This window comes from Culex pipiens, chromosome 2, assembly GCF_016801865.2.
Source record: "Culex pipiens pallens isolate TS chromosome 2, TS_CPP_V2, whole genome shotgun sequence".
Classification (NCBI taxonomy): domain Eukaryota; kingdom Metazoa; phylum Arthropoda; class Insecta; order Diptera; family Culicidae; genus Culex; species Culex pipiens.
Window position 1 is genome coordinate 1,109,866 of NC_068938.1, and position 25,505 is coordinate 1,135,370.

At 42.3% G+C, this 25,505-nt stretch overlaps 3 protein-coding genes across 3 annotated transcripts in view; 1 reads left to right on the plus strand and 2 right to left on the minus strand.

The window, feature by feature from the left end:
• LOC120419080 (ETV5-related protein Ets96B) overlaps positions 1-20,535 on the plus strand; it is a 39,347-nt gene extending 18,812 nt beyond the window's left edge. Inside the window, exons 5-7 of the mRNA XM_039581664.2 lie at positions 13,358-13,813; positions 19,899-19,981; positions 20,044-20,535. Of these exons, the coding sequence (XP_039437598.2) occupies positions 13,358-13,813; positions 19,899-19,981; positions 20,044-20,535 (1,031 nt within the window). The remainder of the gene's footprint in view (positions 1-13,357; positions 13,814-19,898; positions 19,982-20,043) is intronic.
• A 124-nt stretch (positions 20,536-20,659) lies between these two features.
• On the minus strand, positions 20,660-21,666 carry LOC120419081 (radial spoke head protein 9 homolog). Its single transcript, XM_039581665.2, has one exon. The coding sequence runs from the start codon at positions 21,616-21,618 to the stop codon at positions 20,773-20,775; it is 846 nt and encodes a 281-aa protein (XP_039437599.1). The 5' UTR covers positions 21,619-21,666; the 3' UTR covers positions 20,660-20,772.
• Positions 21,667-22,003: 337 nt separating this feature from the next.
• LOC120419060 (putative E3 ubiquitin-protein ligase UBR7) lies at positions 22,004-23,627 on the minus strand. The gene is made up of 3 exons (XM_039581633.1): positions 23,467-23,627; positions 23,217-23,402; positions 22,004-23,157 (listed from the first exon to the last, which is right to left on the minus strand). The coding sequence occupies exons 2-3, from the start codon at positions 23,373-23,375 to the stop codon at positions 22,117-22,119; spliced, it is 1,200 nt and encodes a 399-aa protein (XP_039437567.1). The 5' UTR covers positions 23,376-23,402; positions 23,467-23,627; the 3' UTR covers positions 22,004-22,116.
• Positions 23,628-25,505: the final 1,878 nt, after the last annotated feature.

The window sequence follows — 25,505 nt, forward strand, 5'->3', positions numbered from 1 at the left end:
TGGCCATTTTGACAGTATTGGCCACAACCTGGAGTGGCCGGTGCCCTCAGGTAGGTACTCCCGAGAGGACATTTACCGAACCGTACGATTTTGGACAATATGGATATCAAAATTCATGTTTTTCGATAATGGTTATGAAAATGGAGTGGCCGGTGCCCTCAGGGAGGTTCTTCCGGGAGGACATTTACCGAACCATAAGATTTTGGGCAATATGGGTATCAAAATTCATGGTTTTCAATACTGGTAATGAAAATTTTCGCTGTGAAAAGAAATGAATAATTAAATTGCGCAAATGGCGTGAAATGGAATTTTATAGTTTGAAAAGAATAACTCTTCATTTCGCGCCATTTGCGCAATTTAATCAATCATTTCTTTTCACAGCAAAATTTTTCTTCGCGAGCAGCTGACCGCCATTTTGTTTTGGGGTGCCGCTCTTGCAGAGCAAAATTCATCGCGCCATGTGCTCTCCCTCTCTCTCACACACACACGCGCAATAGCAAACGATAATTGCGCGACCGACGCCCTCTTGCTGGGTCGAGGTTCAGTTGCGATTGATAAGTTGGACGCACAACATTGACGAGGACGAAACGGCCGGCACGTTTAGACGAAATCCGACGGAGAGGACCATTTCCGTGGAGGATTTGATTGGCTGCCAAAAGTCCGTGGCCAACGGACCGTTCCGGATCAACACCACCAAAAAACCCAAAAACTAAACAGTCTTTTTCAAGACTCAAGAAAGAGTTATTCTTTTCAAATCAAAAAAATTCCATTTCGCGCCATTTGCGCAATTTAATCAATCATTTCTTTTCACAGCAAATTTTTTATTCACGAGCAGCTGACCGCCATTTTGTTTTGGGGTGCCGCTCTTGCAGAGCAAAATTCATCGCGCCATGTGCTCTCCCTCTCTCTCACACACACACACGCGCAATGTCAATCGAAAACTGCATGACCGACGCCCTCTCGCTGGGTCGAGGTTCAGTTGCGATTGACAAGTTGGAGCCTCGACCCAGCGGTCATGCAGGTCATGCTCAAGCTCAGAATAATTCTGGCTGTGGAAGAGGGCACATCGTGACTCATGAGCCACGGCAGATAACAGAGGGAGTGAGAGAGAGAGATGCTTGATGCGCTGGCGACTCTCTAAATTCAATGTCCTCTCTTCTCCCATTTTCCTCCCGTCGGCACATCATATATGTACGTAATTTTCTGCGTGACGTTGTAGCCATCGCTAACGCACTATAGCTTCAATATCTTAAACTGGCCTGAGTTTTAAGTAAAATAAAATAAATTTAATCTGGACATCGTACTGACCACTTGGAGGAAGCAGTTTGGAGGACCACCCGGAGCAGCCAGTCAAGGATCGACCCGGAGAAGCAGTGGAGCGCACCAACAAAATAATATGGTCCTTTTTAGAACCACCATTTTTTTTTTTTTTTTTCTCATAAAATTATTTTTATTAGGTCCTTTTCGGTACTGGGACCTGGTTAGGACCGAGTCGGCTTTTGTAATTACATTTGACTTAATAATTACAGAGGATCTTGTGTGTAAATGTTAGTGGGAGGGGAGCCGATTACCCGCGGCCTACTCGGGGTTAGTAGGGAAGGGATTGATGTTAAAGACAAGGCGTGGGAAGGGAAGGGGGATTGTGTAGGGGTCTTGGTTGGCTCTGCTGGCCTTTGCGTTTTGTCCTCAGCCGCAACTCGGTGTCCAGCTGCTGGGGCGTTCTTGCTTTGCTTCCGGTGCAACCAGAAACGACGGCTTTGTGTGAAGGCGAGTTATACTAACTGAAGGAAAACTAACTGAAGGAAAACTAACTGAAAGAAAAACTAAATAGATATATTGGAATCTAAGAGGAACTGATAGATCGGATAGAGAACATCAAGGTCTAGTTGAGATAACGCGTCTCGCATCGGAATTTCTGGTGGTCTTCCTCGGGCCCTGAGGGTAACTTTCAACTTAATTCTGTGAGCCTGGTGATCTGGACACGCCCATACGAGATGGTCGATGTCCTGATAACCCTGCCCACAGTCGCATAAGTTCGTATCACTCATGTTGATACGGTACAGATGAGCCTTGGACGAGTAATGGTTCGACATAAGGCGGGACATCGTTCTGATGAATCCACGCGTCAAGTCCATTCCCTTGAACCAGGCTTTTCTTTGCACCTTAGGTCGTATGGAATACATCCAACGTCCCTTGGTGTCTCCGTCCCATTGTGTTTGCCAATCCAGAAGCGCACGCTGCCTCGGAAAACCGTAGCATTCTTGTAGGCTAATTGGCCTTTCAAAAATGTCTCCACTCTCAGCACCCTTCTTGGCGAGCAAGTCCGCTTTCTCATTACCCGGAATCGAGCAATGAGCGCGGACCCATACCACCGTGATGCTGAAGGACTGAGCCGCCAGGTTGTTTAAAGTCTTGCGTATTTCCGTGAGGAAAAACGCAGACTCCCTGGTCGGCTTCAGAGACCGGATAGCCTCAACAGAGCTAAAGCTATCGGTGAAGATGAAGTAGTGGTCAGGTGGCATGGTCTCGATGATTCGCAGTGCGCAGTAAACCGCGGCTAACTCTGCGACGTAAACCGAACTCGGGTCCTTCAGCTTAAAGAACAGCTGATAAGATTCATGATGAACACCGAAGCCCGTACAGCCGTCGAGCTTGGAGCCATCGGTGAAGAATCTGTTGTTTGGAGGAACATGGCTGTACTTTGATGCGAAGATCGACGGTACAACTCCCCGCAGAAGATGGTTTGGGATACCGCGAGTATCGGCTTTCATGGACGTGTCGAAGCCAATCCGGGTGCTGCTGGTTAACGGAGGCGTGCGCTGTACCGTTGTGCTCGGGCTCCACTCCCACGATGACATAAAGTCATAATATAGAAGCATGCGCCGAGACTCAACGTGAAGGTTCAGCAACGTTTCAAAATTGTCAATTACCAGTTTATTCCTGTAATCACACCGGATCAGGAACCGGTAAGACAGTTCGTAGTAACGAGTTCGCAGAGGCAACACTCCCGCCAAGACCTCGAGGGTCATGTTGTGAGTTGAGTGCATGCATCCCAAGACAATGCGAAGACTTCGGTACTGTATCCGCTGGAGAACCAACAAGCGTGATTTTGCAGCTGTTTGGAAGCAGAAACTGCCATATTCCAGCACCGAGAGTATCGTTGTCTTGTACAGTCGAAGCATGTCAGAAGGATGAGCACCCCACCGGTTGCCAGAGACACTGCGCAGAAAATTAGTTCTTTGCAGGCACTTTTGTTTCAGGTAGTTAATGTGCTTCCCCCATGTTCCCTTCTGATCAAAGATGGTACCCATGTACATGAAGTGGTCCGACTGCTCGATAGTCTTTCCCGAGAGAGAAAGATTGAGCTGCGGCGGTTCATGCTTCCCCGTAAAAACGACCAGTTCCGTCTTCTCCGGAGAGAATTCAATACCCTTTCCAACTGCCCAATGGGCCAAGTTGTTCAGAGTATCTTGCAAGGGTTCTAGCAGATCGACTTCTTTCTTGGCAGCGATTGAAACCACTGCGTCATCTGCGTACTGTATAAGGGTGCAGTCTCCGGTCAAGCAATCATCGATGTCGCTGACGTAGAAGTTATACATGGATGGACTAAGGCGTGAGCCTTGTGCCAAACCCATGTAACTTATCCGGGTGATTGCCAGATCACCTTGCACAAAGTGCATGTGTTTTTCTGACAACAGGTTGATGAGGAAGTTGCACATCGTCGGATTGAGACCGCTCCGCCGCAGCTTTACTCCCAACACATCGATGGAGACTGAATCGAATGCACCCTTGATGTCTAGGAAGACAGAAGCCATTTGCTGTTTTTTACCACGGGCTATGTCGATTCCTGTGGCCAGCAAGGCTAGACAGTCGCTTGTTCCCTTGCCTCTCCGGAAGCCATACTGCGTGTCTGACAGCAAGTGCTCTCGTTCCATCCATGGTTCGAGGCGGTCGAGGATCATCTTCTCCAGCAACTTGCGTAGACACGACAGCAAGCTGATTGGACGATACGAGTTGTGGTCGGACGCCGGCTTACCGGGCTTTTGAATGGCAACCACCCGGACCTGTCGCCATTCGTGTGGAATTACGTTCTGCTCCACCAACGTGTTGAACAGATTCAACAGACGCTGCTTGGCGACGTCCGGAAGATTCTTCAGCAAGCTGAACTTGATCTTGTCCGGACCAGGAGCAGTGTTGTTGCCCGTCAATAGTGCTATGGAGAGCTCTACCATCGAGAAGGGGGGATTAGAATCGCTCCCATCAACAACGTCGAATGATGGTTGTGTCGGCACCGAGTCCGGGCACACCTTCTTGGCGAAATCCAATATCCACTTGTCCGATTTTTCCACACTCTCGTTCGGAACGGAACCTCTACGCATGGCCCTCGCAACGCGCCACAGAGTGCTCATGGACGTATCTGCTGGTAGTCCTTCAACGAACTCCCGCCAGTACATTCGCTTCTTCCGCTTCAGAGTATTACTGTACCTGCGATCAAGAGCTCTGTACTTTTGGAAGTTCGCTCGGATTCCACACTTGCAGAAGTCCACATAAGCTTCAGACCTGGCCGCCGAGAGATCCGTACACTCCTTGTCCCACCAGGGAAGTGGAGGGCGCGTTCGGATGTACGGTCCCGGGACGGGTTTCGTCTGAGCTTGTATCGCACTGTCATAGATCAAATTAGCCAGAAACGCATATTCTTCAAGCGGTGCCAACCCTGCTCGCAACTCAACTCCAATGGAGACTGCCTCCGCGTACTGTTTCCAGTCGATATTTCGCGTCAGATCGTAAGGCATCTCCACCGTTGTCGATTGCTGTGGGCCATGGCTAACCAGAATAGCGATCGGCAAATGATCGCTGCCACGAGGATCTTGAAGCACGTTCCAGTCACAGAGAACTGCCAGACTGTTGGAACAGAGCGACAAGTCGATGGCACTCGCCTTCGTACCGGACGAAGTTGGCGTTGGTGGTGTTGCAATCCGCGTAACTTGCTTGTCCCTGTTTAGGAGGGTCATCTGGAAGTCGTCGCACAGTTCATGAATCAGATATGCTTGAGGGTCTGTCTTGTGACTTCCCCACTCGGTGCTGTGAAGATTAAAGTCACCCAGAACCAGTCTCGGTGCCTGCAACAACTCAAGCATACCCCACAACTTTTGTCGAGTTAACGACACCTGTGGGGGAACGTAGACGGACACAATGCAAATGTCCAGTCCTCTGATCCTGGCCTGTACTGCGACTGCTTCGATTCCTCCTAGATTCGGGAGCGTGACCTTTCTAAAAGTGTGGCATTTCCTGACCCCAATCAGTACGCCTCCACCTCTATTTGGTCCTGCCCTGCTCTCTGTGATGATGTTGTACCCCCGGAAAGCTGGCGTCTCATCTCCGATAAGAAACGTTTCGCTCAGCGCAAACACATCACAGTCCCGTTCGAATGCGAATTGTTGAAAATCGTTTAACTTGGGGGTTAAACTTAGAACCACCATTATCACGAAAGAGTTGTTCTTCATTTCTAATTGCTTGCTAGTTCGCTACTAGCAATGCTCATGGTGGGAGTCTGGACCCCTAAGAAATCCAGTCTTTTTTGGAAGCCGTGAGAGATTTATTTCTTTTGCGGCTGCAAAATAAAAAAAAACTGGAGTTTATTTTGAAAAGGTCCTAAAAACCAAAATTCCAATTTTTGCTTTTAGGGTGGTGGTTTCAAAAACAACTCAAAAAGCAAAAACTGAAAATTTAGTTTTTTAGACCTTTTCAAAACAAAAAAAAAACTCCAGAATTGTTCACTTTGCCAAACATTTGTTTTTGACAAAGAACTTTGTCCTAAGGGCTCTATTCTGGTGAGGTGTCATTCCAGAAAAACGAAAAATGTCGCGCGTTACGAAAATGTTGCATGCGTGGTACTGGGGAAGGGGTCCGCAACGCAACAAGGCACTGTTGCGTGGAATTCTCCACACAGTTGCAACAAAAAGCGAATTATGAGGTTTGGGATAACCGGCACAAAGAGGCGGAGCATCCGTCACCATTTTGAGCCAATATAAACCCCGCTCGATCAGCCCAGGGAAATCATTCTATCGCTGGACGCCGAGGAGTGAACAACAACCTGGACCTGGAAGCAGATGGCCTGGAGGCCCAGAAGCAGTTGGCCGAAAAGCAGCTGGCCTGGAGCAAGGAGCAGCCCAAGCGGGGGCAGGCCAGCCGGAATATTCTGGCCACAAGACCCGGAGTGGCCATAACCCTCTGGGGTGTTCCGATGGAAGGCCATACGAGACTGGACAACATGGGTATCAAACTTCTTGGATTTTGATACTGGTGATGAAAATGGCCATTTTGACAGTATTGGCCACAACTTAGAGTGGCCGGTGCCCTCAGGGAGGTTCTCCCGGGAGGACATTTACCGAACCATACGATTTTGGGCAATATGGGTATCAAAATTCATGGTTTTCAATACTGGTAATGAAAATGGCCATTTTGACAGTATTGGCCACAACCTGTAGTGGCCGGTGCCCTCAGGGAGGTAATTAAATGGCCATTTTGACAGTATTGCCCACAATCTGGCCGGTGCCCTCAGGAAGGTTGTCCCGGGTGGACATTTTCCGAATCATGCGATTGTAGGCAATATGGGTATAAAAACTCATAGTTTTTAATACTGGAAATGATAATGGTAATTTTGAAAGTGGTGGCCAGTTTCCCGGGAGACATTAACGGAACATTAACGAGTTTTGGCAATATGAGTATTTTTGCTTTGCAAGAGCAACACTCAAAACAAAATGGTGGTCTGCTGCTCTTTGAGAAAATTTTCGCTGTGAAAATAAATTATTTATTGAATTGCTCAAATGAGGCGAAATGAAATTTTAAAATTTGAAAAGAATTACTCTTTCGTGAGATTTCGTAAGACTTGAAAAAATCTTTTTCTGGTTTTTTGTTTGGTGTCAATCCGGAACACTCACGTTGGCCATGGATTTCTGGCAGCCAATTAAATCCTTCACGAAAATGATCCTTTCCTGGGGTTTTATTTTGATGAAAATTTGGGGGGAAATATTTTAAAATTAATTTCTACGCCAAGCGTCAAAAGCACCAAAAGCAGTGCATGAATGATTTGAAACAATAACTCTTTCGTGAATTTTTCGTTGGCCCTGAAAAGCGCCATTTTGTTAAATTGCAGCAGAAGTTGATTCTTGTGGCCATCTTCTCGATCGTCCATCCAAGTAGGCCTTGTTTTTCTCCTTCGACGTCATTTTGGCAGCAATTTCACGCACACGCTGGCGTGTTTCTTCTTCTCGGAGCTTGCTCTTGATTTCCTCCAGGCGTTGTTTTTTTCCGCTGCTGCTGCTGATGCTACGATGTTGCCGGTTCGAACGATGACGATGGAATGAAAATCGTTAGCAAAAATGCTGCCTTCACGACTCCACGGCAAAACAAAACAGCCAATCAGAGAGCGGAAAGATTTTTTGCGTGGGTCAAAGCACGCGCTTGCTTGTTCAAGGCCAACTGCGATCGTTTGACGTTTGACACTTGCAAGCGAAAATTGTTATTATTGGTTCAATTTTTTTAAATGAAAATTTTGGGGGAAATATTGAAATTAATTTAAACGCCAAGCGTTAAAAGCTTTAAAAACGCACCAAAATCAGTGCATGAATCATTTGAATCAATAACTCTTTCATGAATTTTTCGTTGGCCCTGAAAAGCGCCATTTTATTAAATGGCAGCAGAAGTTGATTCTTGTGGCCATCTTTTCGAGCGTCCATCCAAGTAGGCCTTGTTTTTCTCCTTCGACGTCATTTTGGCAGCAATTTCACGCACACGCTTGCGTGTTTCTTCTTCCCGGAGCTTGCTCTTGATTTCCTCTAGTCGTTGTTTTTTTTCCGCTGCTGCTGCTACTGCTACGATGTTGTTGGTTCGAACGATGACGATGGAATGAATAAAACTGGCAAAAATGCTGCCTTTACGACTTCCCATCCCCACCAGTGCATCAAAATGCGAATGACGTAGGAATGGGATAACCGGCGCAAAGGGGCGGGGCATCCGTCTCCATTCTAAGCCAATATAACCCCGCTCGGTTAACCCTGGGAAATCATTCTATCGTTGGACGTCGGGGAGTAAAAAATAACCTGGACCTGTAAGCAGATGGCCTGGAGGCCCAGAAGCAGTTGGCCGAAAAGCAGCTAGCCTGGAGCTAGGAGCAGACCAAGCGGAGGAGGCAGGCTAGCCAGAATAATTGAGAGCACTGGAATATTCTGGCCACAAGACCCGGAGTGGCCAGAACCCTCAGGGGTGTTCCGATGAAAGGCCATACGAGACTGGACAACATGGGTATCAAACTTCTTGGATTTTGATACTGGTGATGAAAATGGCCATTTTGACAGTATTGGCCACACCCTGGAGTGGCCGGTGCCCTCAGGGAGGTTGTCCCGGGTGGACATTTAACGAACTAAACGATTTTGGGCAATATGGGTATCAATTTTCATGGTTTTTGATATTGGTAATGAAAATGGCAATTTAGAAAAAGTTGGCCATTAGCTGCAGTGGCCGGTGCCCTAAAGGAAAGTTTTCCCGGGGAGACATCTATTGAACCAATGAGTTTTGGCAATATGGGTATCACAAGGCCGCTACCTCACGATTGTTCCGATTGGGGGACAAACATCGAACCATAGAAATATCATGGTTTTTTTAATGGAGCATAAAGAGAAATTGAGCGAAAATATAAATCCAATAATGTTTTGATTTTATCTGACGCATAATTCAACAAAATGGTTTAATTTTAAAAGCTTTTCTGCTAAGTTCTTTGTCATACTGGTCATGTGTAACATAACCACCTGCACCTTTTTTAATAAATTCAAGCTAATTTTCACATTCTTACAAAATGAACAGTTTTTGAAAGTAAAAAAAAACATAACTTTCTCGAAAACATAACTTGACTCTTAAATTAAAGTTTAATTCATTTTAAACTGAGCAGCTATTGAAAAATATATAAAGAATATATAGATATGTACGATTTTCTCCCAAATTGAATTTAAATTTATTAAAACAAATGGGTTTGAAAAAAATAATCCATGTTTATCAAGAATTCAGTAGTCAGCAGTCACCCTAAGGAGCCTTCCTTCCAAGTGAAAAGCAAACAAACCGCACTCCCCTCACAAAGCGGATCACAAAAATGACAAATTCAATTTCGTCTAATGAAAATAAAATTGTCACCTACTGTTGCCGATTGACGGTGAAGGAGGCCATGATCTTTTAACAAACAGTCACCTTTCTTGCAGCTACTCACCACCGAGGGAAAAATGCAAATTTTGAAACGAAAAAAAAATTAACATTCATGGTTCGCTTTACAGCAAATTGCTTTTATCCGCGAAATCTATTCGTTCGCGGTTCGTTTTCGATCCCACTGATTAATCTGATTGGCACACAACGGATTAGCGGGTATTGAAAAATAACAAACCGCTGCTCAGTGCTGAATAAATTATGACTATCTGTTGCGATTGTTTGGTGAGTTTAGAATTTGAAATTTGGTTCTTTCTTGTTTGCCTATAACTCGCCTTCGCATCAACTTAATAATTAATAATGTTTCATCAAACTTAACCCTCAAATAGCATAAACCATTAGCGTTCGCTACACAAACAATAGGGTCAACCCCTTTCGAGTGAAATTTACACCGCCAGAAAGTAGGCGAGATTTTCATTAGCATTATCCACCCCTCTCAAAAGCAGCACACCCGTAATGTTTGCAAACAACAACATATTCTAAAGTCATCATCGCCCAAATGCTAAATATCATCATCATAATGCTCATCAAATGTTAAACAAGCACCGAAAACTAAAAAAAAACGAGGAGAGAGAATTGTGCATCAGCTCGAGCGAAAGGGGTTAAATGGGCGCTGCCGCCGCCTACTGGGAGGGAAAAAGAAGGTAGATTAGAATGCCGATGCTGGCCTGCTTGGACGGGGTTTAAAGTTCCAACCAAAAGGGGACTTTTGGCGAACGGGTTGCTATTTTGGGGAGGGTGTGTGTGTGTGTGCATTGTTTATACAATCGACCGTGAAATGAGAAACTAATTGTTCATACTTAATAATTGATATAAATGAAATGATGCTTTTAATTACTGTTTTTGAGAGTGAGTTTGCATTGATACAGTTGGGTGCGGAAAAAGGGTTGAATTAAATCAATAAAAAGCTGGCAATATAATTGAATTTGAATGAGCATTTGATTTAAAAAATATAAATAATTTTAAATGTTGTTTAACCATCTAGAACCTAGCCCCGCCTCTAGACGGGCTTAGATCTGAAAAATCAATACAAATCGATTTTTCAGCCAATTTTTTATCTTTAAAAAGCATTGGAATGGAGAACTCATTGAATTTATGAAAATTTTAGGGTTGGATTTTTGACTTGTTTTATGTGACTTTGCCAATGTTTTTAAAAATGTAGTTTTTTAGGAGTTAATTTTGGGCGTGCTTTTACTACCATTTCCAATATTTTAAGTAAAAATAAATATGCAGTAATTTTTGCAGTGTCCCTGACTATGACTCTACGCATTGTTCTACAATTTAAATGAGAATGGTGCCATTCTATAACAGAAAATGTGAAAAACAAGCAAAAAATTCAAAAAGTGACTGTAAAAACATGAAAAAAATAGATAAGCAAAATGTAATGATAGGAGGTGGTAAAATACCAATACCAAACACAAACTAAACAACATAAATGCAAATTTAAAAGTAAAAATAAAACAAGAAAACATAAAACAAGAGAAGTAAAGTTTTTCGTAGAATTAAAATGAACTCCTGACCATGGGAAAAAACCGAAAAAAATGGGCACTAAAGGGCACTAAATGTGGTGGTCAAACGCTGTCAATTCACACGAAATTGGGAAAAGTTACCCGACCCCTATTTGGATTTTGTAAACTCTGTTTTAGTGTGTAATATTGGTCCAATTAAAATAGAAAAGCGCTGTTCAAGATATAACCTAATGTCGAATACTCATCATATCAGAATTTGTCAATTTTGCGTTCATAATATAGTTTTTGTATTATTTTCAGGTATGTTTTAAAACAGAATGTATGATGAAACTGTTACTTCTAGTGAATTTGTTTTAGCTAAAGCATTAAAGTTAAAATAAAACTTGCTTAAATTATTAAAATACAAATTGATAAATAAATTGATTTTTTAACATAATCAAGTTTGTCGATCTCTAAGAATCCAAAATTTGTTTTTAAATTATTTTTGTATATATTTCACTTGTAAAAAAGGTAACGAAAGACTTTGCTTCTCTTGTTTTATGTTTTTCTTGTTTTATTAGCAGTTTTTTGTATATTGGTTTTATTTAAATTAGGATAAAATTAATTGAATCCAATGATTTCTGATAAAGCGATGGATGGAAAGTTCTTCAAAACTCTACACTAGTTAATATGTGAAACAAAATCTATTTCGCTAAGTACAAGAAATAAACATAAATAGAATTTTTAGTACTGCAACTTGCTTGTTTAGTTTCTGATGATGATTATGATGGTCCCACCTCTTACCTCTTTTTGGTTTTTTCCATATTTTGACAGTCACTTTTTCTGCTATAGATTGATACCGTTATCAATTAAGTGCAATTAAAATGCATAGAGGCATAATCTAGAAAATTTAAAAAAATACTAAAAACTTATTTTAACATAAAATAATGGAAATGTTTTGGAATGGAATTTTTTTTAAGCATTATTAAAGTTACACAAATAAATCAATCTTCCAAAAATGGTTGAAAAATGGATTTTTGGTGAATTTTTAGATCAAAGCAACCCAACTCTCCCATTAAATGGTCTCCGATGTGAAAAATCGCTGAAAATGTTTTGAAAAATGTTTTTTTTTTTTTTTGGGAGTCAACTTTGGCCGTGTTTTGACCAAGTATTCAAAATATGTATTTAATAATTTTTAATATGTCCCAAGCTAGTATGCAACAAAAATGAAAAAAAGTCTGGAAAATGCTGAAAGAAATAAAATAAGCAAAATAATAAAATGAGGATTGAAAAAGGCCCAAATATTAAAATGTTATGCAAAAACTCAACAAGAAAAAAAATCCAAAGATATCCACATTTTTTCTTGGGGTAATATTGACGAATTGATATTTTTACGGGATAAATTCCATTTCAAATTCAAATGCAAAGCGCCAGCTTCTGTTACGTCTATTTGAGCTCATATTTGGGATTTGGGCTTAGTACGCCCACCGAGACATGCCCCTAAATGCCCTTAAAAAAAGTCATTTTAGCTACACTCTAATGGTCACCCGCACGATGGGCCAATCCCTAATTGTTTATTTTTATTGTTATTTTTAATCTTTGTATTAGATTTTTCAAGATTCTATTCGCTGCCCATTATAAATGATTGATGAATTCTGCCAAGAAAAACCGTAAAACGTTTGTTTAACTCCTGAATCTAAATATATAAAAAATTTCGGCGGTTTTGTTCGAACGCGAATCAGTTCAATACAGAGCGTCGGATCGAGGTGCTCTTTGTTGCGTTGGGTTCGTATAAGCCCAAAGAAGGTTTATACGCTAACTAACCCTTTGACCACTCTGGAACCGATTCCGGAGCATCAGTAAATTGTATGGAAAAGCTCACGTAAAATCAAATTTTGATCACAGGATGCTGAAAAAGTTAAAAGCTTTTAAAACGTCAACAAACGAAAAAAGGCAGAACGAAGTTTGTCGGGTTAGGCTTGTTTTATATATTTCGCTTTGTTACAATTTTAAGCCCTTTATTTTTGATAAAATCTCAATTAAATATTGAAATGATTATAATAAATACTTCTGCCAAAAGAAATGAAAGGTCGTAACAATTTGTGCTATAAATAATTACTTCTTCTCTAGATAACATTACAATACTCTACTAAAAGCATTCACTGTATCATGGTACGCACCTAAGCATCATCATGCTGGTAATAATCCCTCTGCTGCTAAAACCAAAGCAAAAAAACCCTCCCTCAGAATCCATTATACCTACCCCGAGTATTGCGATCTGGTATGTACTCTCGGGGTGAAAAACTGAGCTTTATTAAATTTTCATACGCACATTGTTTCGCTCGAATCCTCGACGTTTTCGTGAAATACCCGGCGGAATTTCACCGCTCTTTTACTGCTGATGATAACGATGATGTGCTAAATGTTTTAGGACTTACCTACCTTGCAGAATCAGAATCAGAACACGTGTAAAATCCGATTACAGCATGAACCGTGGGAGCGCCCCATTAGAGCAGAGAGTTGGAAGAAGACTTTTGGCCTTTTTGCCAAAACCCCGAAATTAGCGACATTAATTATGCAAAAACAGTTGTGTTCGCTAATGAAATGTGCGTAATTCTAATGTAAAATTGATGAAATTGTTCTCCCTCCTCCAACAGTGACGGCATGGCACACGGCCTACTCGGATCTCCGCTTTTCCGACCCGCTCTACAGTTCGCTCAAATCGCTCCAGAACCAGTCGGGATCGGCCGGATCGCCGGTTCACCAGTTGACCGGCGGTGGTGTTCCAACGCCCCAGTCCCACTCGTCCATCTTTCCGGATTCGACGTCCCACCTGGTCTCGTCGTCGGCGGCGGCGGCCGCGGCCCTGGACCACCATCATCACAGTCTGACGGCTGCGGCCACGGAAGTGTTTTTGCACCATCACCATCACCACCATCAGGGTTACGGTGCGGCGGCGGGAACCTATCGACAGCCGTCGGATATTGTGACCTCGTCGGAACCGGATTACAGTTTAGCTGGTGGCACCGGGAGTGCCGTCGGTGGTTCGTCTGCGGCGACGGCATTGGCCAGCATATCGACGACGAATCCGTCGCCGTTGAATTCGTTGCCAGGTAAATTAATATTTTTTAAATGCTATTTTAAATTTAGTTTTTTTTTTAATAATAAACTGAATGGTTTTGCTGTTTTCCTTGCGTTTCATTTTTCTTTATTTTCGACAATTTTTTTTTTTTACTTGAGTTCCTTATTTTATTGTACAGTCTATACTTGATTATCCGAAACCTCGATTTTACGAATTTTCGGTTACCCGAAGGTTTTCAAATAAACTAGGGAGCGGCCGTGGCTGACTGGTTACGGTGTTCGCTTTGTTAGCGAATGGTCCTGGGTTCGATTCCCATCTGCTCCAAATGAGAAAGTATAGGAAATATAAATCTTGAAACTCAATCAAAACTCGCTCGGGTCGGGGTTTTATCCCCCGTCCTTTGGATTGGTAAGCAAAAATGCTAACCACTAGGCCATCACGGCTTGGTGAGCTATGACTGGAATTAGGAATACTGTTACTATCAACTATATACGCGCTGGGTCCTTGTCCATTTGACAAGGGTTCGGAAGTTCTAAATAACGTTTGAACCCGATTGGTGCAAACGTTCTTCAGGGCGGGGCTTGTCGATAAAGCTGAAGTACCTCGCGCTCGGCTAGCCAGCGTAGAAATGGGTCACCGAAGCTCGGCAGAGCTAACACCTTCCAAATGCTTATGCGAGTTATTTGCATGTATAGAATGTAGATCTAAAAAAAAATACATGCAAACAACTCAATTTGTAAGAAGCGACCGCGTGGTCCCGTTTGGTTGGTTGCACACACACACACACACCCGAAGGTTTTCAAATAAACTTTAGCTTAATGACAAAAATAGTTTTCTCCAAGACTTCTTCTTCCCACAAAAAAAAATAGATCAGGTACTTATTTTTGATTTGACCAAATTGAAAGAAACTTGAATTGGAAATAGCTGAACATCCGAATTTAAACTATGAAGAAAGAACAACCTTTTCAATTTTTATTTAGAATGATATTGATCAGTAATATTATAACTGTGAATAGCTATTCGATCTTGTGCTAAGCTTGCTATTTTTCCTATATAATTAGCATAAGAGAGCTCACTAATTATTTGTTGGCAACAAAAACAACTTTGCTATGGTAAGAAAATAAACTATTACATTACAACATTTTTGGCGAGCGTTTCCATATTACAATACATTCCCCTCCAGAGAAAATCGAAATCGTTTACGTGTTTGTTTACTGGCTTGACAAAATTAGATGATATTTGAACTAGTGCGTCCATCCCGAGAATTCCCGGGACTTTTTCAAAACCGGGAATTTTAATATTTTGTCCCAAACTCCCGAAATTGAAAAAAAAAAACAAAATTCAGATTTTGTTGTGGAAATAGATGAACAAATAAATACTTAGTAATCGATAAGAAATTTAAAGCATTCGGCATATATCAGCTTTAATTTGGCTTACAAGGGTTTTTTTAAGTTCAGTTTACAGATGAACAATTCTCTCAGGTCATTCGATTTTTTTTTGTATTTTTTAATCCGACTGAAACTTTTTTGGTGCCTTCAGTATGCCCAAAGATGCCATTTTGCATCATTAGTTTGTCCATATAATTTTGGCAGCTGTCCATTAGAGTGTAACAAAAATGACTTTTTGGCGGGCATTCAAGGGTTTGTTCCGGTGGGCATACTAAGCTCAAATCCGCGCTTTGCATTTGAATTTTAAATGGGGTTTAACCCGTAAAAAAAGATTTTTTCAAAAATGTCACTTTTTGAGGCATTTTGGCCACTGAAGCGTTTATTTTCAACATCATTGGCGTGTAGGCCCGATCCTTGCGCATCTTTTGGTACCTATATATAACATTGAAATTTGGAGCGCCCTGGAGCTCGGTACATACCTTCAAGTTTGGCATTTTTTCTAAAATCGATCCCGCCAAAAAATATATAGGGGAGAGTAGTCATCAATGAGACACGGGGAACAATGATATAATGGCTCTCACAAGTCGTAGTTTCAACCAATCAGGCTCATATTTTGGGGAAAGGTGTGTCTACTGGATACACGTCTGCCATTATAGTGGCTTTGGTTATGGACGCTCCCTTGCAAAGTTATTCATAAATGTTTGATTCTGTAAAGTAAATAATGCCTGAAAATTACATTTTCGCTCATAGGCTGCCAATAATACAAAAAGTAATATTTCTCCAAATTTCTTTCGTCATTACATAGGGCATGGGTTGGGCTACAATTGCCTTTCATTAGATTTGACCAACATTAAGAATATACCCAGAATCCAGGGCTGTCTCATTGTTCCCCACTCTTTTCAGCCCATGGGTAACAATGAGACACTTCGATTTTTCTTCATGAAACTTTTCAATATCTAGGGAAATCCTTCAAAACATGAATTAGAAGTGATTTTTGGCATATTTATTGAGTTTTAACTTCATTTAACCAAAAATATAAAGTTAGTTGGTATAAATAAATGGATTTTACTAAATTTAAATAAAGAAAATGCAACAAAAAGCTCATTACAAAAATCGTTGAAAGTTAAAAACCAAAAGTGTCTCATTGATGACTACCCTACTCTACGTCGCGCCTCGCGACGCCCTAGACGCCATTTGATTTTGCTGGGGTCAAAAATGCAAAGCGCCAGCTCCTGTTACGTCCAATCAAGCTCATATTTTGGATTTGAGCTTAGTATGCCCACCGGAACAAACCCTTGAATGCCCGCCAAAAAGTCATTTTTGTTACATCCTACTGTCCATACAAAAAAGCAGGCCAAGGGTGCATGATACTGATGATACTCGTCGGTTGACATCCAGGCGAGGAACATCCCGGAAGGAGCCCAACTACATCCGTAGTGCTGTTTGGACAAAACAGCATGGCTCTGGTTCCTTGCAAGTGTCCTATTTTCTTACCTCCACGTTGGCTTGGTTTAGTCATCATGATGACAAGGTGTAACCTAGCTGGTGGCCTGTGGAAACGACTCGTAAACCTTTGACCAGCGAGGGTCAGAGTAGAGACGGCTAGAAGAAAGGGGCGCGCCAATGTGGGAAAGGGAAGTAATTTGTGATTGTAGACGGTATTGTTTTGATTCGCAGTACCTATGTTAAGTCAACTGCTGTGGATGTACCTGAGCATCGCAGAACGGGGTTTCTCTTCTTTCCATTTCAGCTATCAGCTATCTTCTGTTTATTTTGTTTCACTGATTTTCTAAAACGGCTTCTGTTTACTATCCTCCATTGGATTTCGAATTTAATTATTTGATTCTCTTATTTCTCAACGCTTTTCCAATCTATTTTACCAATTGATGCTGCTGTAACAAACTGTCTGCTTTCCCTTAATTTGGCAGCGATGTAAATTTGGTTTATCATGTGCCTTTTCTTTATTTATCTATTTGAATAATTTCTCATCTTCCCTGTAAATTGCCCTCAATACAATCTAAGCTTGTTTGTTACCTCTTTTTAATAACTTTTGTTAATTTCTTTATCTACTTCATAAATTACTATCATTCTTTCTTTTACTATTGATTCTTTACATAGTATATTTCCTTCACTGTCCATTGTTTTGAAATTTCACCTTTTACTTAAGCAAGTGAGGTTCGAGCCCTTACTCAATTTATGGAATGATTAAAGGATTAACACAAATATTACTATTGTACTTTTGAAAAACTTTTCTAAAATGCTTAGGACCAAAATATTGTAACAAAACACCGTGACAAAAGAAATAGCAACAGATAAACACGACTCAACAATAGGGAAGATTTCAGGAGAAAACAATACACAGTAAATAACAATTAGTTTTTGAATTCAAACTAAAAATATCACAGTTTTTGCTTTAATGAAAGTTGATAGGCACACTATAAATGGTTAGGCGCTTATACTTACATGAAACCCTACGTAATCTCCACCCCCGGCCGAGTTAAAATGCGTAACCGGAAAAGAAGGTGTGCATGCCTGGCACGAACACTCAAAGCGTGTTCTAGCGTGTTGCTCGTACTGACTCAGAGCAAGGGTAAGATGTAGGTGTAAGGGCAGTGCGTGTTCGTCGGGAACCTGGTGCATAAGATCGGTCAAGGCCCATTCTTACACTGAAAATTGCGAATTGCGAATCCTACTGTCCATACAAAAACGATGTATGAAAATTCAAAAATCTTTATCTTCTGAAGGAATTTTTTGATCCATTTGGTATCTTTGGCAAAATTGTAGGTATGAATAATGACTACACTGAAAAAAATGATACACGTTAAAAAAATAGTGATTTTTAGTTTAACTTTTTGTCACGAAAACTTGATTTGTAATAAAAAACCTTTTTTAATTTTATTTATTTTTTTATATGTTTTAGGGGACATCAAATGCCAACTTTTCAGAAATTTCCAGGTTGTGCAAAAATCTTTGACCGAGTTATGAATTTTTTAATCAATACTAATTTTTTCAAAAAATCGAAATATTGGTCGCAAAAATTTTTCAACTTCATTTTTCATTGTAAAATCAAATTTGAAATCAAAAAGTATACTTCATATATTTTGATAAAGTGCACCGTTTTCAAGTTAAAGTCATTTTTGGGTAATTTTTTGAAAATAGTCGCAGTTTTTCATTTTTTTAAATTAGTGCACATGTTTGCCCACTTTTGAAAAAATATATGTTTGAAAAGTTGAGAAAATTCTAATTTTGTTGCTTTGTTGAACTTTGTTGAGTTGCGGAGATATTGCTATGCAAAGGTTTTAAACAGGAAAATTGATGTTTTCTAAGTCTCACCCAAACAACTCACTATTTTCTAACGTCGATATCTCAGCAACTAATGGTCCGATATACAATGTTAAAATATGAAACATTCGTGAAATTTTCCGATCTTTTCGAAAACATAATTTTAAATCAAGACTTTGCAATTTTCACCCTTTTTTGTATTCACAAAAATATTCATAGCATAACTACACTAAACTACATACTTTTTAATAGGGCCTTTGGCTAACCCGGCCAAAAGCTTTGCAGCCAGTTCTGGAATAATCGTGTGGACAAAAAACCATGTCTACTGTCTACACACATCCCCACAGACATTTGCTCAGAAAATGATTCTGTATCGATATGCATACGTGAAGGTATATCAGGAGGTGTATTTCAAGTTCCTCCTCATAGTAGATGCCGGTTTCAAATATTTTTTAAAACAATTGGCATGACTCAAAGAACTCTTTTGATGATAATTGGATGAAAAGATCCAATTATAGGTGAATATTTAAGCATACAATTCATGCAGAAAAATCATAGTTTATTTAAAAAAAAAAGATTGTTATAATCGTGGAAAATTGTATGGAGGGGTTATGTTGTGAAATTGACAAATGTTTTGCAAACGTTATTATTTTTTTGAAGTACTGTGTTTATTTTCCCGATATATTTCCAAAAACAGTGATTTTTTTTCTTCATAAAAAAATATCTTTCATATGGGTTCGTTCAAAAATTACGTCCATGAATAGGGGGAGGGGGGGGGGGTCTGGGGTTTGTGACAGCCCATGTGAAAGGTATAGGAAAAGTGCGTGACAGGGGGGAGGGGGGGGGGTCTGAAATCCCGAAAATCTCTGGACGTAATATTTGAACAAACCCTATGTACCTAATTGCTTCATGCCTTTCTTGCAAAAGAAAGGTATTGGATTAACTTTCAAAAAAATGATCTAGGTACTTATGGTACGTTCGTTTGAAGAGCCGGTGCGGCACTGAGTGCCGCACTCGTCGGTGTCAGTTTTGGTTCAATCGAACGTCATTTGTCAGTGCGCGTGGAACTCGCATGAAACTGAAAAAATATCGAGTGCGGCACAAGAGTTTCAGTTCCAAAATGGCGGCGAAACTCGTGCGGAACTAGCGCGAGTTTCTTCAAAGAAACACATTGACAGCTCTGAGTGCGGCACTCAGTGTGGCACTAGCCATCAAACGAACGTACCATTAAAATCTTCAAAACGTTCGTTCGTTCGTTTTTTTTTTTTTTTTTTTGTAAGAGTTTTATTAAATTTTGGTTGAAAAATCAGCGATTATGCGTTTTTTTAATGGTTCAATCAATTCTGTTATGCTTTGAATCTTTATTCAAAGCATTATTCATTTTTTTTATTTAATTGGTTTAGTACATAAAATTCTTCTTTTATCTGAAATTTGTTCTCATTGTAGGTCAAAACGGACCACTGCACCAGCGCCGTGGATCCCTCCAACTGTGGCAATTCCTGGTGGCACTCCTAGACGAACCCAACTCGGTAACTTCCCACAAATTATTGAAAACTGAAAAAATAAAATTAAAAATGATGATTTTCCTCAGAGCGCCGGCTGCATCGCGTGGACCGGCCGCGGCATGGAGTTCAAGCTGGTCGAACCGGAGGAGGTGGCGCGCCGCTGGGGAATCCAGAAGAACCGCCCGGCCATGAACTACGACAAGTTGTCGCGCAGTCTACGGTACTACTATGAGAAAGGAATCATGCAGAAGGTCGCCGGCGAGCGGTACGTGTACAAGTTCGTGTGCGATCCGGAGGCGCTGTTTAACATGGCGTACGGGACGACTGCGGCGGCGGCCGCCAGTGGTGGAGCAGGTTCCGGCTCGGGATGTGGGGGGTTGGACGGGTCGGGGATGGGCCATCATCATCACCACGGGCATCACCATCACCTGTTGCAGCAGCATCACGGGGCGGGTTCGTCGTCGCCGACCAACTGCCACCAGGGCTCGGGGAGTAACCTGGCCGGTGGAGACGAACCGGACGTGGAACGGAGTTCGTACTTTACGAACGGCTCAGCGACGTACAATCATGGAAATTGAATTGTTTTTATTTTTAACGCTCTTTTTTTGCTTAAACTTGAATGTGTAAATTTAGAAGATTAGTGCGAATTGTCGTTGAACCAGCTTGACTATTGAAAATTTCAAATTTTCAGCAAAACTTTGGAGAACCATGAATTAAAAGCAATAAAGTATATGAAATCTGTGTATAGTAAATGATGTTCAAAGTCTAAAAGTCTTTATTTCATTCAATTGAAGAACGTGCCTACATTCAGGCTATTACAGTTTGAACGGCAGCTCCCAGTTCTTGCGTCCGTCGCCAAAGTAGCAGAACCCGTACACGGCGCCGGTGTTGGCCCGATGAATGTTAATCATTCCCGGCCAGTGCATCGAGTTCAGCACGAAAACGTCCCGTCCGACATCTCGACGCATCACAAAGCTACCGTCCTTCGGCACCACGTCGTCCGCCGGATCAAAAACGTCCATAAAGTAGCTGCACTCGTCCCGCTTGCCCAAATTCACCGCCGGATCGGCCCGCGGCTCCCGGAAGTGCTGATAATTGTTCAGGATCAAGCTAGCTTCCGTCGAGATTCCACCGAAATACGGATTAATCACGCAGTTTCCATCGGTGTCATGGTACAACACGCCACGTGGCACGAGCGCGGCCTCCTGGAGAATCCGCGACACGACAAACCACAGCCGGTTCTGCTCCTTAACCGCAAACTTAATCCATTCGCCCTCAACCGGAACCAAGTCCTCGTCCAGGGCAAAACTCGGACCCAGATCAACCTCCATCCGGTACGCCGGATCCCCCTGAAACGGAGTTTCAATTTTGTCCCAACAGTGGTCCCACTGCTTCGGTTCCAGTAGCAGGAACCATTCGTGCAGGTTCTGGCTGTAGAACAGCTTCCTCGCGGCGAAAAGCTCCCGCTCCGCGCAGCCAAACGCCAGAAAGTAGTCCGCGTCGTGGCCCTCGAGCCGGCCTAGGAAATAAACTGACCGGAGGCGCTGGGCGCGCTGGAGCGTGCGGAGCGAGTGGCCAAGCTTGAGCGCTTCATCGTTGGACAGCGTCCGGAAGGCGTACGACAGGTACGGCGCGTGGTCAAACAGCGTTGACAGGTTCATGACTTTTGGTGCGGGAGTTGGTGGTGCGGATGCAGGGCATGCTTTGATTTTTTTGGTTGTGAGCTTGGTTGAGAAAGCTTTTCTAGCAGAAGCTCCTTCAATCAGCCATAAAAAGCATCTTTACTTTTTGACGTTGCGAAAAAAGCTTTTTATTGCAGAATTTCAGAGACTTTGCTATCTGAGACACACTCCGCAGTTTGAAACTGTTCGAAACGTTCGAAAGCATAAAACCCTAAACAAAGCCACAGTCGAGACACGCACCACTATTGGTGAGCGAAAAAAAAGAGAGCTTTTCAGTGTGCAGATGTTATTTGCAGGGTTGGATTTGGAGTCGGAGATTGTTTGCGAAGTTTGCAAAACTAAACGAAATAAAGCACAACTGTTATTCAAATGTGATTTGGTAATTTATTTGAAATCACGACAATTTACAGTGCATATTTGTATGAAACAAGTTCAATTCAACGTCAAGATTAATAATACTGTGCAAAAAGTTAGTATTCAACGACAGGACGAGGGCGGCGCCATGTTCGTCTCGCGCCGTTCCTTGTTCAGCTTCTCGAAAAACTCCTTGATGTCCTTCTCCGTTACGACCTGCTGGTTGGTGACGAACGTGTCCAGGAACGATGCCAACCGATCCTTCATCAGATTGTAGCCGGACAGGATCTCCACCTGCTGCACGCGTCCCATCTTGTTCCACATTTGCATTCCTTGCTCGTAAGTGCTTCCGTTCTCCTCGCGCTTGGCGCGACCATTCTCTTCGTACCACTGTACGGTGTCCTTCTCGTCGAGCAAGAACTCCACCTTCAACTTCCTGTAGCATTCCATGCACTCGGTGCAGCGGCAAAGCTGCTTTCGCCAGCCATCGTGCCAGAACGTGGCTCCCTTCTTGTACGCCTTGTCCCCTTCCTCCGGTGCAGGCTTCGTGCAAATGTCCAGCTTAATTCGCTTGCTTTCGTTCAGATCTTCCTCCGACTCGCTCGGAGCAACGCTCGTATCTGCCGCTGTGGCCACAGAATCGTCCAGCCCGGTCACATCCAGCTGAACCGTTTCGTTCAGCAGCGTCCGGTTGCAGTCCTCGAGCTTCCCAACGTAATTCCTCAACGGAACAACCCGCTCCATGCACAGGTGGCAAACCATTTCCGCATAGTCCTTCGAATTCTTCGGCTCATCATTCTCCAGGTGGCGCGTGTGGTACCAATCCTCGCACACCACACACTGAATCATCTCGTCATGAACCGTATCTTCCGGATCCGGATACGGCCGGTGGCAGGTGCAGTAAAGCCCACCAAAGTTCTGATTGTACTGATTGCCCTCGTTCTCGTCCAGCTTGATCGGGTCCAACTTGCAGCGCACATCCGGCATCCGCTTACCCCCGCAATCGCACCGGAAGTTCCGCTTTGTGTACAACTCAACCAGCTCGTGTCCTTCGTGACACTGATACGAACATGCCAAGCAAACTCCCGCCCGCTTCTCCTCACCAACGGCACTCTCCGGCGAGCACGTAACACAAGCGTACAACGCCTGCCGAACAATGTACCCCTGAAAACAAAATCCGGCAATTAAACCAAACCCTCAAACGGAACCTTCCCCCAACTTACCAGCGCATAAGTACAGTTCTTCTCGTCGGAACCGCCGAGCACGGCGTCACTCTCCGCCTCCAGCTCGTTCTGCTCGTTCAGCACGTCCAACATGGTCACGGAGGATTCGTCCAGCTTGGAGCTTCCGGACGACGCCGTCGCATTTTCCTTGGAGTCCATTTTGCAAAACTTTCTTCTTGTCGTTTTCTGCAAGCCACAAAGATTCAATCGCTACAATTTGACTTTATTTCGATGCGAAGCTGGCTCTTACCTTATCTGCGGGAACTTTTTTTTCCAGTTGAAGACGGCCCCAAAAAAACAGGAACGAACAGGCAACTGGAGCGCGGGAATCGACTGGCAGCGGAATGTGTGTGATGAAGGTGAAGGAGGGGAATTTCGATTGTATTTTGTCCGCGAAAAATTTTGTTTGTCAGCTGGCGGCGCTGTCAAACGGTTACACAATCACGAGAAAAGGATTAAATTTCTAGTTTTTACCCAACTTTCAGCAGGCACAGACCTGTTTTGCATTTTACCGAACCCAAGGGGCTAGACACTTCTGCTAATTGCAAAGAACGGAGCTCGGGAGGAAAGCGGTCAAGAAAAGTTGGGCATTAATTATCCTAAATTCTTAAATTCTCGAATAGCCCATTTAAATTTCTAGAGTTTTTTTTTATTAGGTCCTATAAACATATGAAAGGATCGAAGTAATCTGGGAGCGTGAACAGACGTATATTTTTTCCTCTGTCATATTTTTGGAATTTGATTTTTTTTAAAAACGTTCGATTTCAATTTTTAAACCGTAGTTTCTGTACAATTTTAATGGTGGTAGCGGTTGAGGTAGTGTCAGTGGAATATCAAAACCCAGAATTCAACTTTTCGTTGGCTTGATGCTCTTCATGGGGGTGACGATTACACGAATAAGAAGGCAGGATCAGCAACAGCTGGAGCACTTTATGAAGTGGTCATCATGCTCCTGTTCCAATCTACCAATCCGGCCAGCAGTAGCAGACTAAATGCATCGTGTGGTGAGAAGTAACAACTTGCGGCGTATTATACCTTTGCTGCCGGTCGAGCTGTACCAGGATTGCTGCTGGAAGAACTGAAACCTTTATTGTTGCTGCCCGCTTCTTTACTGTAGTCCTGTTCAAGTCCAGAAGTCTTAATTACGATTCAAGTGGCTTTTGATAAGTCCAAACCCTGCTGGAGCTGTTGAATCTTGACTTGGTGAGATCTATCCATTTTATCTATCATTATTTGATAGATGATTTTATTCCCCTATTTTATATAATATTCTATTGATCAAATTATATATCCATATTATCCCATTCCCACCTTCCTTTTCTCCTATCCACATTTCCTCCCCCTCCCCTCCCCCCCTGCCCCTAAATATTATTATCTGCCAAATTTACACTTACACACCACACCACAACTGTTTCGGAGCGTTTGGTACGGTATGTCCACGCATCCTTCCTCCCCTGATGATTCTATGAAATGTGATCCGTTCACAGAATCTGTCTCTGCGGTTAATGCAACGCAGTAGGCCTGGCCGCTTTAATTTTTGCTATACATTTTCGGGGTAACTCGGATGTACTGTAATCATTAATATTGACAAGAAAGGACTTGAGGCGTAATCTTACCACAAGTTCTTCCAGGATGCTTTCTTCGGACTGGCTGCGCTTGTGTTCGATTAGATTAGATTAGATTAGGTCCTATAAACATATGAAAGACAATAGCTCATAGGTCCTTTTCAAAAAAAAGTCTGGATTTCTACATCCAACAAAAAAGGGCAAGCTAGAAAATAATTGATGATCCCTTAATTTGAATTTCTTGCAAAAAATCAATCGACATTTTCAAAATGGCCATTAAAAAAAATGTTTGAGTAGAGGCTAGTATGGAGATTGGAAGGAAAGGGGTGAAGAAACAGCTTTACGAACAGCAGAACAAAGGAGAGGGAGCGTTTTCTTGGGGCTTTTCTTCACTTTCTCTGGCTTGCTTTCGCTCCCGCTGCTGCCCATTTGAAATTTTTCTTGACCGGTTCCTTCCGATGTGCATACACCGCTTAAAATGCAAAGTACAATGTGTTATTGTGGTCAGAAAATTAAGATCTAGCGTTATATATGTAATAAAATCAGCAATCTCAACCCAATTCTTAAAATCTTAAATTTTAAAACGCCGACATTTTTGCCGCCATCCCTAAAAAAACTTTGGAGCATTTTAAAGTCATATATTAGGTAACAGACCAAAATTTTGAGAAAAATTAAATTTCGTGTTTCAATTATCCGGAGATTTTTTTTTAGCTAGGACTTCAAA

Excerpts from the sequence above, each read along its gene's own strand:
- LOC120419081 (XM_039581665.2), bottom strand. The coding sequence starts at position 21,618 with ATGAACCTGTCAACGCTGTTTGACCACGCGCCGTACCTGTCGTACGCC.
- LOC120419060 (XM_039581633.1), bottom strand. The coding sequence starts at position 23,375 with ATGGACTCCAAGGAAAATGCGACGGCGTCGTCCGGAAGCTCCAAGCTG. Across the intron at positions 23,158-23,216 it reads AGAACTGTACTTATGCGCTG|GGGTACATTGTTCGGCAGGC; the intron begins GTAAGTTGGGGG and ends TTTTGTTTTCAG.